At 61.9% G+C, this 15,575-nt stretch overlaps 1 protein-coding gene across 1 annotated transcript; it reads left to right on the forward strand.

The window, feature by feature from the left end:
- Nucleotides 1–5,357: 5,357 nt before the first annotated feature.
- LOC138846700 (USP6 N-terminal-like protein) lies at nt 5,358–14,876 on the forward strand. Its single transcript, XM_089306765.1, has 10 exons — nt 5,358–5,481; nt 5,927–6,034; nt 7,101–7,210; nt 8,508–8,556; nt 9,983–10,103; nt 10,737–10,831; nt 11,202–11,267; nt 11,880–11,979; nt 12,354–12,506; nt 14,017–14,876. The coding sequence occupies exons 1-10, from the start codon at nt 5,443–5,445 to the stop codon at nt 14,373–14,375; spliced, it is 1,200 nt and encodes a 399-aa protein (XP_089162891.1). The 5' UTR covers nt 5,358–5,442; the 3' UTR covers nt 14,376–14,876.
- The last annotated feature ends 699 nt before the right edge of the window (nt 14,877–15,575 follow it).

Raw genomic sequence — 15,575 nt, forward strand, 5'->3', positions numbered from 1 at the left:
GAGTCTGCTCAGTGCTGGACCGGACACCGGGCGTGGGTGTGGGAGGCAGGCGGTGCAGCGGGGCCGGCTGCCATGACTGCCAGTGGTGGCTGGATCCAGGGCTGTCCGTGTTGTTCCTGCAGGGGTGCAGTGTGGGGCGGGGTGGGTGGGGGTTCGATCTCCGTCACCGGGGCCGAGATCCACAGGGCACACGCGTCACCAACCAGGCGTAGCCGGCCAGCCACCTTCAGAGCGGCAGGGAGAGTCCCAGCGTCACCGTGAGCACACTGCGGCTCAGAGCCGGGGCGCGTGCCCAAGACTGCACAGCAGCTGCCACTCTGCTGCCCCGCCCTCTGCAGAGAGACCTGCTGGGCTGCTCAGTGTGAGGCCGTGCACGGTGGCAGTGGTGCTCACCTGTAGATGGATATGAGACCTCCCACCTCCAGGCCCAAGGGACATAAGGGGTGCGAAGAGGTCCCTGACCGGACAGGAAGACCTAAAGGTCAGGGGGCATGAACGCCCCTGGCCATGATCCAGCAATCCTCTCTCCTGCCTGAGCTGGTCCCAGTGCCAACCCCCAACTGTGGACGCAGCTGTGACCCCGCAAACACACCCCGTGTGGGGTCTCCCGCACAGTGGGCCCAGGATCTGGGTGTCTGTGGTGGCTCAGCCCTGTGGTCATGATGCTGCCGCCTGTCTCAGGCCCCCCGCACGCCTGTCTTTGCCCTCTGAGCCTGGATCTGCCACCTGCCCCCTGCTTTGACACAACTCACTGAGGGCACTCGGCACAGGGCTGTCTGGGGAGGAGCATCTGTGACATCCTGGTGACCAAGGAACTGCTGGGAGGCCCAGACAGGGTGGAGCAGCTGCTCCTGTCCCCAGGGGCTTGTTGGGGGGGCAGGGTGGTCTGGTCCTTTTTCTGTTTCTCCCACACTTGTACCTGGGCTGCCTTCACAGAAACAATGGGTCAGGGTGGGCGCACCAGGCAGCAGTGAAATCCTGGATTGGGGCGGCCACATCCCAAGTCAGAGGGCCTGGTCCTATTCCCAGCTCCTTGGCTGCAATTCTAGCTCCCTGCTAATGCACACGCAGGGGTTCAGGTGGCACCTGCAGGTGGTGGTCCAAGCACTGGGGTTCCATCACCCAGGAGGGAGGGAGACCCAGATGCATTTCCTACCTTTGGCTGGCCCAGCCCTGATTCTGGGAGCCCAGCACTCATCCCTTCCCAGGGCCCCACCCCATCTCACCTAGCAACCTCCTACTCTGCCCGCCTCTTAAAGGTCCCACAGCCCTCTTGGTGCCACAAACTCTGTCTAAAGCACTTACCCCAGGGGAGACCTGCTCTTTGTGCTCACTGAGCTCCCTCCACAGAGAAGCAATGGGGGACCCCTGCCTCTGCAGGAGTGAAAGGGAGCCCAGAGGATGGGAGGGCTTGGGGAGCAGAGACCCCCTCGTTACCCCACCTGTGGGACCCTGGGGCTGTGTCCCACCACACCCCGTCCGACAGATGCAAATCTATGTGCAGTGAGGACACAGGCGACACCAGGTGTCTTGGTCCACTCTGCTGCTGTGACAGAATCCCACAGACTGGGGCGATATGCAAGCCACACGAGCTGATTGGCTCACGGCTCTGGAGGGCCTTCGTGCTGCCTCCAACACGTTGGCCAACATCCCATGGGGGTGCAGGGAGAGGCGGGTAGAGTCAAGATGTAGAGAGAAAGAGGGAGAAAAGTAGAGGAACTTGCTTTTATTTTGAACTTTAATTTTTATTGTTTAAAGATTTATTTATTTTAAGGCCTCAGCCACTGGCCACTGCAGGCCTCTGGTGAGGGGAACAGTGGATGGAAGCAACCACCCCCCCAGATCCACGAATTAAACATTTGTAGCAACACCTTGATAGTAAGGAAACATTTGTAGCAACAACTATGGGATCAGCACCCCGGGGAGCCGCGGGCCTGTGGCTACTCCTACCTGCAGCCTGACGTGTGCTGTCCCTGTCCTTATGGTCAGCAGCAGCCCGGTGTTACCAGCATGCGGCTCAGGTGCTGTGCCCAGGAGTTCTCAGTGCTCTGTGCCCTGTGCAGGACAGGGCCCTGGTTCCCGCTCTGGACAGGCTGGGCCACACTGGCTTGAGGTCCTGTGCGGGTGGTGCTCAGCGGGACACTCCTCTGCCCTCCATCCCAGAGGACCCCTGTGTCCACCTCCTACAACTCCAGGGAAGAAGGGCTGGAACAGAGCAGGAGGGGCAGCAGAGGGTGGCAGTGCTGGGGTGGGGCCTGTGGTAGGACAGGAGGCTGCACCCCCGGGAGTCTCAGTTCAGGTCATGGCAGGGGCAGCCCCGGAGTGTGGGGACAGGTCTATGTGGGGCTCCCTATGTGACCTTGTGTTCAAAGAAAGAGGCCTTCACAGTTGGGCTGTAATACAATTGCAGAGGCAGAAAGGAGTGGCGGGAGGTGCCGGTTGCCTGGGACTTGGGACCGTTACGGCAGGTGGCAGAGGGCCCTGGCACCCCTGGTTCCGGGGCAGTTCTGCCAGAGCCCTGCCCTCTTCACCTGGGCCCTGGGGAGAACACAGGCCCCACTTCTGGTGACCTTTAATGAAGCCAGGCCTGAGGACCCTGAGCCCTGCCACAGCAGAGCCACTAGGGATTGGCTGGCAGGCTTCTGTGATGTCACAGTCACTGAGATGCGCACTCTGGGCTGGGAGGCGACCAGAGGCCAGTAGTGCGTCTACTGCCCAACTGACCAGTTGGTAGTGTAGGCAGCAGGTGCATTTCAGAGAATCACATGGATACTCAACGGAGGTGAGTGGGACTTGCTCTCTGCATGAGCTGTGGCGTGGGGAAGGTCCTGCCAGGGGGGTGGCCCTGGTCTCCCATGCCAGGTTCCATGAGTGATGTGGTGGAGCTCTGAGTGCTGCCCCTGTGTGCAGAACGTGTATACAGTTTTCTCATTCCTCCTGCTCTGCTGGTCACCAGTGTTGAATGGGCCTGGGTGTGAGTCCGTGTCTGGACATGGGTTCAAGACTAGGTGTCAGGTCAGCTGGTATCAGGTGGGCAGGGAGACCGGCTCTGAGAGCCCCAGAGATGCGGGAGCTGGGAGCGTGCCAGGGAGCCCCGTAGACTTGGGCTCCCTGGAGGGCACATGGATGCCAGGCTGGGGGAGGAGCGCCCTTTCCGAGGGCAGGGGAGGCAAGGTGGGGGCTGTCCTTCCCCAACCGTCCCTAGTCCCTGAGCTCTGCACAAGTCATCCTCCAGGGTCCCGGCCACCAGGTGCCCGCCTGCCTGGCTGTGTGGCTGTCCCCCCTCTGACCAGGGGGACAGCCCTCAGGGCAGCATTCCTGTGGGCTCCCCAGTGCTGACTCACATGTGCGTGTGTGTCTTACAGATTGGATATGAATGCCCTGAGGTCCCGGAGGGCCCAGGAGCGAGCAGCGCTCATCAGAAAATATGAGCAGGTACAAGCCAGGGTGCTGGGGGAGGAGGTGGGGCCCTGCCTCAAGGACTGTGCCTGTGAGAGCCAGACCCTGCCTCCCTGGGGACACGGGGAGAGGGGGAGGATGAACAGCTCCCCTAGAACTTCTCATCCAGGTCCCTCTCAGCTGCAGGGACGCCGAGGAGCGGCACTGTTGGAGCCTGAAGGAGAGGACGATGAGGGCGGCTGCCTCGTCCCTGACAGGCTTGGGTTCCTGCAGTGAGTCCTCTGCACCCCAGCTCACCCCAGGGCGGGACTGGGGTCAGAAACCCCAACATGAGGCGGCACACCTGTCCCCGGGCCCCGACCTTGAGCCCAGCTGTGGTCACAGGCAGGCACTGGTCAGCATTTGGCCAGAGCCGAGTGACCCTGGGACTCAGGACTGCAGGCAGGGACAGAGCTGGATGTGGGGCAAGCACTGGGCACTCTTACTCTGAGGCCTCTGTTTCTGTTAAGTAGAGGGGGTGGCTTGCGGGTCCCCATGCTCCCAGGCAACACAGCCTGGCCATCGCCACTCCAGAGCTGTGTCCACAGGGTTGGGGCACCAGCCTAGCATGTGGGCAGTTGTCCAGCAGGTGCCTGGGTTCAGGGCCAGGCTCAAGGCTTACAAAGACCTAGTCTGAAGGATGGCCAGGGATGTGGTCTCTGTGGCTCTGAACCTGCTTGTGGGCTCCCGCAGTACAGACCACAGGGAGGGTGCAGCTTATGGCCCTGCCCCCGGGTCTGTGCTGGCAGGAGTGGGGCCTGGGGCAGGAAGCAGACTTGGAGGCTGTTCCCACAGATGTCAGGGAGAGAGGCCCCGTGGCTGGAGGGTGGGCTCCGGTGACCTGGAGGGATGGAGACATCTCGGGCCATCTCTGGCATGACTCAGCAGCCCACCTTAGCATGGGGATAAGGGCTTCTGCCTCCATGTTGTGCTAGAACCTGGAGAATAAGTAGGAGCAGAGTGGTGGAGAGATGGCCAGGGTCCGGGCTGACAGAGGAGGGGTGAGGTGGGGCACATGACCGCAGGAGGCCAGGGCACGGGGGGAGGGTGGGCGGTGGGTGACCCTGAGTGGTGTGGGGGTCCCAGGTGCCTCGAGCCCCAGGTGCACACTCACAGCACTGAGCATCTCTCAGGCAGGCCACCCGGACTCGGTCAGTTCCAGGGTGATGTCCTGGGCAGAGCTGATGTGGGGATATAGCTGCCTCAACCCTGGGCAGCCTGGCCCTGCTCAGGACAGCCACCCCACAACTGCTGTGGGGGCTGCCACACACCCATGAAGGTGGACCTCTGACAGGCCTGGAGCCCGCCACTGGCAGCAAGAGCCCCTGCCTGGCCCTAGGCTCCCTGTGCTCATGGTCACCAGCCCCTCCCTTCCCGTCTCAGTCCCCTGGGCTGAGAGGATGAAGCTGGTCCTTCCCTGCCCCACTAGGGAGGTCGCGGTGCCTGTTGTGGTCCTGTCCTCACCTCTCCGCCTCCCTTGCTTTCCAGTGAGCAGAAGTTGCCCCAGGACAGCACCCCGGGGGCAAAGGTAAGGACAAGTCCTTGGCCATGGGCCAGTCATCTGGAAGCAGAGCTGGGCAGAGGGGCACGTGGGGCTCGGCAGTGGTGAGTGGGAGTGCCATAAGGTCCCGCGATGTGGTACTTACACGGCACCTGCTGACATCTTACCACACTCACCTGTCCCAGAAGTGAGCCGCAGCTCAGGGGCGTCTGCTGGCGGCCGCCCTGACTCATTGGCATGGTTGGGAGTGACCTGGCTGGAGCTCAGGGGCTCTTGCTTGACGACGGGGCAGCTCGGGTCAGAGGCCAGGCCACCGATGCTCCCCCAGACAGAAGATCTGGGGCTCACGGTCTGTGCCTTTTCTGGCTCCTTCCATTTGAGCAGCCACAGAGCTCCTGAGCTGCATCCGAGGGCCCCTCTCAGAGCCCCAAGCTGGGCTCACGCCATCCTGTCTCGTTTTCCAGCGTAAACAGGAGGTGGGAAGGATCCAGAAGTGGATAAAGATGATAAAGAACCATAGTAAATACCGCGGCAGTGACAAGGTACCGTGGCGATGAGGGCCCCTCGGGAACACTGAGAGCTGAATTGGGGTTTGAGCAGTGCCCATTCCTGTGCCAGGCACCGCCTGCCTCTCAGATGCCCAGGGGCAACTGTCCAGCCCCTACGGACACGGGTCATGCCCACCCTTTCCCCATACACACAGGACACTGTCCTGGTAGAAAACCTGAAGTCACTGCTGAAGACAATCCCGGATGCAGGGCACGCGTGGTTCCTGGAGCCCTGTAGCGGCTAGTCCGTGCATGGCAGAGCCGGTGCCCCTGAGCCCTTGGCCCTCCAGTCACTGTGGGTCATAAGGCCCCCCTCTGGGCAGATCCTCCCTCTGCCAATACACAGGGAGCCCCTGGCTTCTCCCTCTGCTGTCTCACCCTGCGCTGCCTCCACGAGTGGCCACGTTCAGCACTCACCAGAGCCTCCTCTCTCCTGTAGTTTCAGCGCAGAATCTACAAAGGCATCCCTGCCCAGGTGCGCGGGAAGGTGTGGGCCGTGATGCTGGAGGTGGACAAGAGGAAGGCCCAGAACCCGGGCAAATACGCGGTATGGCTCTGCACTCAGCCCAAGGGGGCCCGGTCTGCTCGGGCCTGCTCAGGAGCCTGAGTCTCCGTGGAGGACCGTCCCTCACTGAGCCCTCGGGAGCCTCCTCCCCATCCTGCCTTCCTCTCCCTAGATCCTAGTCAGTGCCTCCTCCTTGTCTCCTCAGACCCAGCTGGGACTGGACAGGTGTGTTTTGTGCCAGAGGCTTTAACCTGCTCTCTGCTGAGCTCACCTGGGCAGCTTGGCATATGGCCAGAAGAGAGGACTTGCTGGTCCCTGATGGGCGGGGGTCTCCCAGGATGAGATCACAATGGTGTGAGGTAGGGAGCCCCACAGGCTCTGTGCTAACATGGCCTGCTCACAGCTGGCCGGCCCTCACCTAGGCCTGCCCACAGCTGGCCCTGCCTTCACATGGACTTGCAGCCCCTGGCATTGCCCTTGCCTGGAGAGGCCGGTCCAATGGTCAGACAGCTCTCAAAGCTTCCGGGAAAGGAGGGAGGGAGGACTGGTGTGAGCAGAGGGCAGTCAGCTGCAGCTGGCTCTCATGGCCCCTGGCTGCCATCAGGGAGTAGGGCCCAGCCGTGTGGCCCACCCTGTATCTCCCAAGTCTGCAGTCTGGGGATGGCCCTGGGAGCTGGGCCTGGAGACAGTCATTGCCCAGGCTCAGCTCCAAGCCAAGGGTGGCTTGCAATGTCGAGATGGAGATGAGACTCTCCAGCAGGGGGCAGCATGGGGCAGTGGTCAGGCTGTGGCTGACTCCTGGAGGGCAGGGCCTGAGATGCCAGCGAGGAGGCTCGGAAGCCTGGCTGGGGGCAGACCGGGTCTGTGCTGAGAGCTGAGGCAGGCAGGGGGAGTGCACAGGCACCTTTCAGAGCCCCTGTCTGATGCTGACCGTCGGGGTGATGTGGGCACTGAGGCAAGTAGGGAGCCCATGACCCTCCCTCAAGGTGGGACCCAGCAAGGAACTCCCTGTCAGCCAGAAGAGCTGACGTGGACTTGAGGTCCTTGTGTGGCAATGGGGCTTGGGCAGTTCTTGAGGCTGCCCCTCCCCCTTGTCCCTGCCCTGCAGGAGATGAAAGAGCTGGCCAGGCTGGGCGCCACTCACTTCCATCACATCGACTCCGCCATCGCATGGACTTTCAGAAACCACCTCATGTTCCAGGAATGTTACGGAATGAAGTGAGGCCTCTGGGCTGGGGAGGACCCGCGGGTGGGAGGAGCAAGGGTCCTGGGGCACATGGGGTCCCTAGGGAAGATTGGGTGCAAGCCTAAAACAGTTCATTGAGCACAGAAAACAAACTTGCCTTTTCTATAGTACACAAACTTTCCCAAAGACACTGTGGAGAGAATGAAATGAAAAGAAACACCAGGGGAGACAATAGTAGCAATCTATCTAATAAAGGTGTTGTTTCCAGAATATTCAAGGAGCCCTTCAACTCAGTCACAAGGAAGCAGTGGGCAGCCTCCCAGTATCCCGGGGACACAGGTTCAGGGGGACCCTTCATGAAAGCACACACAATTCACCTCCTCAGCGCATGAACACACGCTTATTCCCTACACCACAAAGGGGCACCAGCGCACAGCTGTGGGAGGGGGGGAACTAAAACCACTGAGGACGCCGGGTGCTGGGGAGAACGTGAGGCGATCGCCCCTCTGGTTCATTGCCAGGAACAGAGCACAGAAGCCCAGGCCCACGGCAGCACCGAGGGCCATGTCTCACAATGAGAAACACACCTCCCACACGAACCCCCAGCACACATCACATTTACACAACCACTAGAACAGCCGAATGCACAGAAAACACACACGCATGCTTCAGGGTTGTGTTCACAGTCACTGGATGCAGGGGAAGCCTGCACGATGCTCAGTGGGGAGACGGAGAAGCAACCCGTGCGACAGCTGAATCCTAGAACGGGATTCAGTGAGAGGCAGGACGAGGCTCGGGCCTGGGCTGACCTGGAGGCCTCTCGGGTGCATTCTGCTAAGAGAGGAAGCGTCCCTCAGAGGCTACACGTGCTGTGATCCACTGACAGGACGTCTGCAAGAGGCCGACCCCTGGGACACACAACAGGGCAGGGGTGGCCACAGCTGGGGAGGAGGGGAGTTGGGCCACAGGGGGCTCATGGGGAACACACAGGCGACAGGAGCTGCTCCCTACCAGGCTGAACGTGCATGGGAGGCTGACTCTGCACAGCTTGGACCCACGGGACTGCACTCCCACAGTGGGACGCTCACCTGTGCCCTGAACACCCACCTGGGGAAATGAAAGTGCACGGGACTGCGCCCTGGGAGGTGTGCGTGTCCATGCAGGCGGCGCTCACCCACACGGTGGACAACACACAGGTGCCCTGATGACGTCACTGCGCATGAGCAGAGTGTCACGGGCCCTGCGTGTGGCTGTCAGGCTCTGTTAGGCAGAGCTGCACTGAGAGCCTCGGCAGCACAAGACACACGGCCTCTGTCCTCTCTCTTCCAGCCAACAGGCCTTATTCCACATACTGATGGCCTATTCCGTCTACAATCCCGTGAGTATTCTGGGATCATAGCGCAGGTGCTATCCCGGCAGTCCCTGCAGGGCACCCCTGGTCACAGAGATCCCAGCCTGGGTTGAGGGGTCTCTCTCATCCACAGCTCTGAGGAGGAGCGGCAGAGGCCAGGCTCCGAGCCTCCTTGGACCCAACCTCAAGTTCTGGGAGGAGAAAGGCAGCCTTCTCCTGGGCTGGTCTCCAGACCCCAGGAGCTTGGCCGTGTTGGGATGCCCCTCCCATTACTAGCATTCCACGCAGTGGGGCGGGGGGTGAAGGCAGGGCAGATCAGGTGTACGACTTTGCTCTGGGTCCCACTGATGCCATTACACCCACCAGACCCGTGGTTGGACCCATGGGCCTGAATCCCACTCTGTACAGCGCCACTGCCACAACCACTCACTCAGACTTTCCCATGCGTGGAGCAGGTGCAGGGCTCCATGGGTGACCCAGCAAGGCCTGGACATCCCCACCCCCTGACCTGCCACTGGCCAACCCTGCCTGGTGCCCTGGTTCCCAGGGGGGCCTGGCACTCAGGAAGCCCAGGCCTGCACCCATGCCAGAGGCACACCTCCTGTTCCGGTCCTGGTAGCACTTCCTGGCTTACTTCTTCCTCATGTGAGAAAGGGCCACCGGCTCACCTGCAGAGCTCAGGGGCCCAGAAGCTTCCATGGGCATGGATCTGGATTCCCACAGCAACCTGGCCCATGCTGACATCTTGGGAGTAACAGGTGTCCATACTTGAGCTCTCCCCCTGTGCTGCCTAAGCTCAGGCCCTGCAGGATTCCCTCCAGGAACTTGGAGAACTTCTCTGGGCTCCAATTCTTGGGCAGCTGACACCAAGTGGCAGGATTCAGGCACAGGGGCTCCCTCCCCAATCTTCCTAGACCCTTCGGTGGGTTACCCTGATGCTGCTCCTCCGCACGCGGAGGAGCCGCACCGGACCGGGCGCTTGTTGTTCCCTTTTTTTACAAGTCCTTTCTATAGTAAAGTAAGAATAAGTAAACAGCAAACTCCCAAAGCAAGAATGAGTAGAGAGAAATGAGAAAGAACGAAGTAACGAACTTCCCCGCGAACTCTCCAACGCACTCTCCAACCAACCCACACCACCATGCCGTCTCTCTCCTCCTATATAGTCCTCTCCACCAATCCCAACTCGGCTGCCCACACGCCGAGCACGCCGCTCTCCTCCAATCAGGAGCAGCTCCTGCAGCTTGTCAAGTTGGTGAGAGGCAGCTGGGTAGAAGCTGTTTACTTCTCTCCCAGCGCCATACTGTGGGAGAGCAGATGCATAGAATAAATCTTAATTCCAGTAACAGTATAGTCCGAATTGCTCCCCACACCCTGATCTCCCTGAGAGGTGGGCCATCCTAGGATATCATTCTTGCCAGGGGAGGTCTCCTAAAGGTATTCTGGGATCTTGCAGGAGGTGGGCTACAGCCAGGGTCTGAGCCATGTGGTGGCGCTGTTTCTCATGTATATGCCCGAGGAGGACTCTTTCTGGGCCCTGGTGCAGCTCATGGAAAGCAGGAAGCACGCGATGCACGGTAGGTGGATGGCGTGTGGGGCCCAGTGCATGCAAGTCCGTGCACGGCCCTCACTGGCTCCTGAATGTGCGGGACAGTGTCACAGTGTGTGTGTGTGGGGGGGGCTCCCTAGAAGCCAGGGCTGGCAGAGGCCTCCCAGACTGAGCCAGCCCCCTTCTTTTACCACCACCCAAAGGCCCTGCAGCTTGGCCATGGCCATCCTGGGTGTGGGAACCTTCAGAACAAGGGGTCCTGTCCTTGTCCAGTGACTCAGGTCGATTCTGGCTCTTCTGCCTCACACGTCTGTACACAACTCTCAAGCACAGAGCCACACCCAGGGAACTTGTGGAAGGCAGCATCCCCTGTAGGGTCACCCCCTCCTCGCTCCTGAGTCTTGGAATGGTCAGGAGGCACCCAGTCTGACTGCACCCACCCCAGCGGGCTCCAGGGGGCAGCCAGGCCTGGGCTGCACACAGTCACCCACCTGCACCCACCTCCCAAGCAGATCCTCTGCCCTGGCCACGTTCATCCCCACCTGCCCCTGGTCCAGCCTCCCCTGACCCTCAGTGCTCAGAAGCACCCCACCCAGGCCTGGGGCTCTCCAGCCTTCCTAGGAAGAGGCTCTCACGTGGGGGTGTGGCTGATTCTACTCAGGTTTCTACAAACCGAACACCCCCAAACTGGAGCGATTCCAGCAACACCTGGGGCTCATTGTGCATCGCGTGCTCCCCTCCCTGGAGAAACACCTGGTAAGTTAAGCATCTCCTTTCTCCTCTTGGGGGCTCTGGGCTCATGGGACTGCTTCCTGAGCCAGGGGAGGCCATGTCCTCACAAAAACTTTCCTTGGTTACTGGGGTCCGCGGCAGCTTGGGTATTGGTTTGTTTTCCAGCACTTGGTCCCCCAGAGTTGGCGTAGATTGAAGGGAGACACTGTCCCCAGAGCAGAGTGGAAGGAGGGACCTGTGTCCCTTCAGGAACCTGCATGGCTGGGAGGGGGGATGCCCCTGCTGCTGGGCTTCCTGCACCCAGGGGCTCTGCCCCAGGGCTCAGATTAGAGGGAGTCAGGCCCGGGCCCTGGGCCCTGGGCCCTGAGCCCCCTCTGCCTCTGCCTCTTCTTAGGAGAAGGAGGGTGTGTGCCTGGAGGACTCCACCACCCACTGGTACATCCAGTGCTTCCTGGATGGGGTAAGTGCCCCGGGGACCCCTTGCCCAGGGAAGCTCCTGCCCCAGTGCCTGGTTCTCTGGTGCTGGTGGCCTGTGATTCTGAGCTCCCCCAGCCCCAGCAGACACAGGAGGGAGCCTGCTGTGCAGACCAGGCAGGCCCTGTCCAGCCCTGCTAAGGGTGGTCCAAGCTGAGGCTGAGCCTCAGAGCCAGCAAGGAGGGGACAGGTCCCACCAGGACCTATCCTGAGAGCCTGGCAAAGGCCAGAGCCCTACAGTGAGAGGCAGGAGATCCATAGACCCCCCGAGGCAGAGGCTGGTGGCAGCACAGCCCAAGGGCTGAGCCCTCCCCAGGTCCCTGGGGTGTCTGGCATCTCCAGTGTGGCTTCCAAAGTGTGCAGACCCCCAGGGTCCAGGACAGGACATGGTCATCCTCTGTGGGTCTGGTTCGCTGAGTGGGCAGGGATGTGGCCATGAGGCATGGCCTCCCCTCCCCTCCCAGGAGGAGCTCTGGCCTTCTTGTGTGATCAGCCTCCTGGAGTCTACCTCTGTCCTAGGGTAGTGACACTGCACACCCACCCCTGTGGGCCATGCTGAGGCCCTGACGGGCGGGTCCTCCAATGCCTCTGTCCCCAGGTGCCGTTCCCCCTGGCTCTGAGAATATGGGATATATACATCCTGGAGGGCGAGCACGTGCTCCCGGCCATGGCATACACGGCCCTCAAGATCCATAACAGTGAGTCCTCAGGGCCCACAGAGGCCCGGGTGCTGGGGATGGAGGATCTGGGGGTCCCCTGCCTGTCCCTCGGGAGCAGGGCTTGAGGGAGGGGTGAGGGGGTTTGGGAGGCCTGGGTTCCCTTCAGGAGGGCACTGAGAATCCCCCTGTTGCATCCCCAATCCCAGGCCCCCACAGACCACAAGGAGAAGTGGCCAGGGTCATCGCACTGGAAATTGGCCCCTGAGCAGTCCCTCTAGTGCTTGGCGTGACACCCAAGGGTGTCCAAGGGTGTCTGCAGCCCATGTCTGGTGCTGGGACAGGGCTTGGAGCAGCCATGGTGGCTGCGCCATCCCTAGGGCCCCTCCCAGCCTGACACCCACCCCCATGTCTAGAGCGCCTGCTGAAGATGCCCCGGGACCACCTCCGGGAGTTCCTGCAGGTGACCCTGAAGCAGGCCTGGTCTCTGAGCGAGGACGCGGTCATCAGGCAGCTGCGGGCCTCCATGCGTGAGCTGGGGAAGCTCCAGTGCCTCCTGCCTCCCGAAGGTGAGTCCAGCACATGGCCCCGTCCCATGCTCCCTTGAGGGAGTCAGTAGTGGGAGTGCCAGGCCCTGACATCCCCGCCCAGGGCCTCACCTCTTCCTGGTCCTCCTTGTCCTGCCGACTCAGAAGTTCTGCTTTCTGAAGCTCTGTCAGCATGGCCTGGCGGGGCCTCGGGCAGCTTCCCAGAATCCTCCTGTGGGTGCCGGCTCTCCCCCCACGACTCTGGGGCCGGGCCGTGGAGCTGTCCTCAGGACATTTGTGGCTCTGGCTCCTCGGCTGACCCCCACTCTGGAGTGGATTGGAGGCCCCGCCTTGAGCTACCCTGCCCAGGTCTGGAGCAGGTGTCCTGGCTCAGTGCCCCCAGGAGCCTGGAGCACAGCTGGACCCCCACTCCAGCAAGATGAGAAGTGGCCCTGCCTGACCCCACACAGCCTCCTGGCCCGATGACCACAGCTGTCTGCACACAGGACCCTCCTAGGACAGGGGTGGGCGGGGCTCCCACCTGTATCTGGGCAGGGCTAGAGGGAGGTGGGGCTGTGGGAGACCCTGTGCAGTGATGTAAAGCCTGCCGGCACTGGATCCCCTTCAGCCATCTGAGAACCCCTGGAAGGCCCAGGTGCCCTGAGCCCAGTTGTGGGGGCCGAGTGCACTCCTGCGAGCAGGGCTGGGCACAGAGGCAGGGCTGGGGGCCCCTGCGGCAGAACACAAGAGTGTGGGCTCTGCAGTCCTAGCCTTGGGCCAACAGAAGGCAGCGGGACCCGGAGCATCGCTGGCTTCTGGGCTCTAGTGGGGAGGGGTCCCCGTGCTCCTCCCCTGCTGCTGCTGCCATCATGGACCTGAGCGCCTGGGTCCCCATGCAGAGCAGAGATGGGCTTGTCCCAGCTCTAGAGGCTCTAAGTGGGGGCCCAGGTGCAGGCTGTCCAGGCACTGGGGAGGCCCTACTGCGCCTCCAGATGCTGCCTCCCTGGGTGCTCATGGGACAGTAGCGGTGACAGCCCAGTCTCACCAGGAAAGAGACAGTGGCCCAGGGGCAGAGGACACAGGGCACCCCTGCCACCTCTTTAGAAACTGCATTCCCTGTCCCCAAGGGCCTGAACCGGACTCCATGTCTGCCCCACAGCCCCAGCTCTCACCCCATCATCTTAGGCTCAGTTCCTTTCCAGCCATGTAGGAGGGACTCAGATGCGGGAAATTCAGCCAATGCACTGTTAGGGCGCAGCAGGTCAGGTGGGGTAGGTGATGGGGTCCTGAGTTGGTGCTTTAGTCCCCAGAGATGAGAGTGAGGCAAGGAGTTCAGGGCCATCCACCCTGTGATGGCTGTGCAGGAGGAGCCGGTGGTGTCCCAGGGCTCCCCTTGCCCGGGCTGCACACACCCTCCCGTCTGGGGCCAGCAGCCTGGAAGAGTCCTCAGCGTCACACGTGGTGATGGGGACCCCAGGATGAGGTCGGGGCAGGCACCCTGCAGGCCAGACGGGGGCTGTGGAGAAGCAAACCGCGTCTCTTCTTCTTCCAGCCAAGGCCATCGAACAGTGCAGCAGGCCCCTGGGGCAGGCACGCGTCCCCCAGATGCACGTTCCTGCCCCCACTGCTCCGAACGCCAAAATCACCATTCAGGACACAGTGGCAGTGTGGGAGCAGACCAGGGGTCCCGCTACTCGTGCAGTGATGATCCGTCCTCCAGAAAGCTTTGGCCTCCGCACACCAAGAGGGAAGGCATGGAGGAGGAGGAGAGCTGGGAAGGCAGCCCAGAGCCCCTCGGCCTGGGCTCCCCTGTGGGGACCGCAGAGTCTCCAGGTTCTGCCAGCCCCACGGAGTCTCCAAAGTGCTCGAGGTGGGGAGGCCTGTGCCAGTGTGCCAGTCTCCCTAACCTGAGCGGGCCAGAGCACAGGGAGGACGACTCCTCCGACGCTGGTAGCCGGGAGGGCCTGTGGATGTGGGCTCCTCCACGGGCCTCAGAGCCCCCGGAACCAGGGTCCATGCAGGCTGTCCCCGCCTGGGGGCCACGGCTGAAGACTCCCCACTACTGGCATGGCAGCCCCACGCACTCTGGGGACAGTCACGGGCTGGAGCCGGCCAGAGCCAGCCCTGTGCTGGGACACCAGGCCCACGTGCCCTCCCTGGCCAGAGGCCTCCTTACCTCTTATTCCTTGGGGCACCTGGATGATGGGTGCCTCCTAGAAGAGAGGCCGAGTCCACCATCTGTCCTGCCCAGGCTGGGCAGCAGCCTTCCGTGTGTCTTCACGGCATCCTATACACTTGGTTGAGCCCCCACCCCCCAGGCTCTTCCTGGGGCCAGGACACGCTGACACTGGAAGACAACAGCCATGCCAGGAGCCACTGTACTCTCCTCCCCAACCCCCTCCCCCACTGCCACCCTCAGGTGGTGCTGAGCCTGTATTAAATTGTTCCATGGAAAGGAGTTTGCTCCAGTTTGTGACCCCGGCGCCCAGCGGCAGCAAGCTTCCCCGTGTTCCTGGGGAGATGGGTGGTTCCACAGCCCCCAGCCCCAGGCAGAGACCCACTCAGGACCCTGCAGACAATGCCTGAGATTCAGCTGTGCCCTGTGGGGACTGGGCCAGGGTGGGAGAGCAGCAGCCGTGAGTGCCCGTGACCTCTGGGACAGATCGGCACAATAGGAACAGCCGTGGTTGGAGGGCCTGTGTCACCTCTGTGCTCTCCCCTAGACCTGGGCGGCCGTGGCTGCAGCATCCCTGGCTTGACCCCACATGGCTCTCCCACATGGGAGAGGATGTGCACTCTGGGCTGGGAGGCGACCAGTGGCCAGAGTGCGTCTACTGCCCAACTGACCAGGTGTTGGTAGCGTAGGCAGGAGGCACATTTGATAGAATTGCATGGATTCTCGGTGGAGGTGAGAGGGACTTGCTCTCGGCTGTGCCTGTGTGTGAACACCATGGGAGTAGAGCCCTTGGCCCTGGGACTCAGAGAGGTTCTCCAGGAAGGGCTGCCGCAGCGCGCTGGAGGGGCCTGGTCTGTGTGCTGAGCTCATGTGCTGTGGGCAGGAAGGGCCCTAGCACGCAGGTCACCTTGCTCTCCCACAAGCACCACTGTCAG

Source organism: Oryctolagus cuniculus, chromosome 10, assembly GCF_051225735.1.
Source record: "Oryctolagus cuniculus isolate XC-2025 breed Fujian yellow rabbit chromosome 10, ASM5122573v1, whole genome shotgun sequence".
NCBI classification, from domain to species: domain Eukaryota; kingdom Metazoa; phylum Chordata; class Mammalia; order Lagomorpha; family Leporidae; genus Oryctolagus; species Oryctolagus cuniculus.

Coding starts and splice junctions, on each gene's coding strand:
- LOC138846700 (XM_089306765.1), top strand. CDS start 5,443: ATGATAAAGAACCATAGTAAATACCGCGGCAGTGACAAG. Junction 10,832..11,201: donor CCTCCCTGGAGAAACACCTG/GTAAGTTAAGCA, acceptor GCCTCTTCTTAG/GAGAAGGAGGGTGTGTGCCT. Junction 12,507..14,016: donor GTGCCTCCTGCCTCCCGAAG/GTGAGTCCAGCA, acceptor TTCTTCTTCCAG/CCAAGGCCATCGAACAGTGC.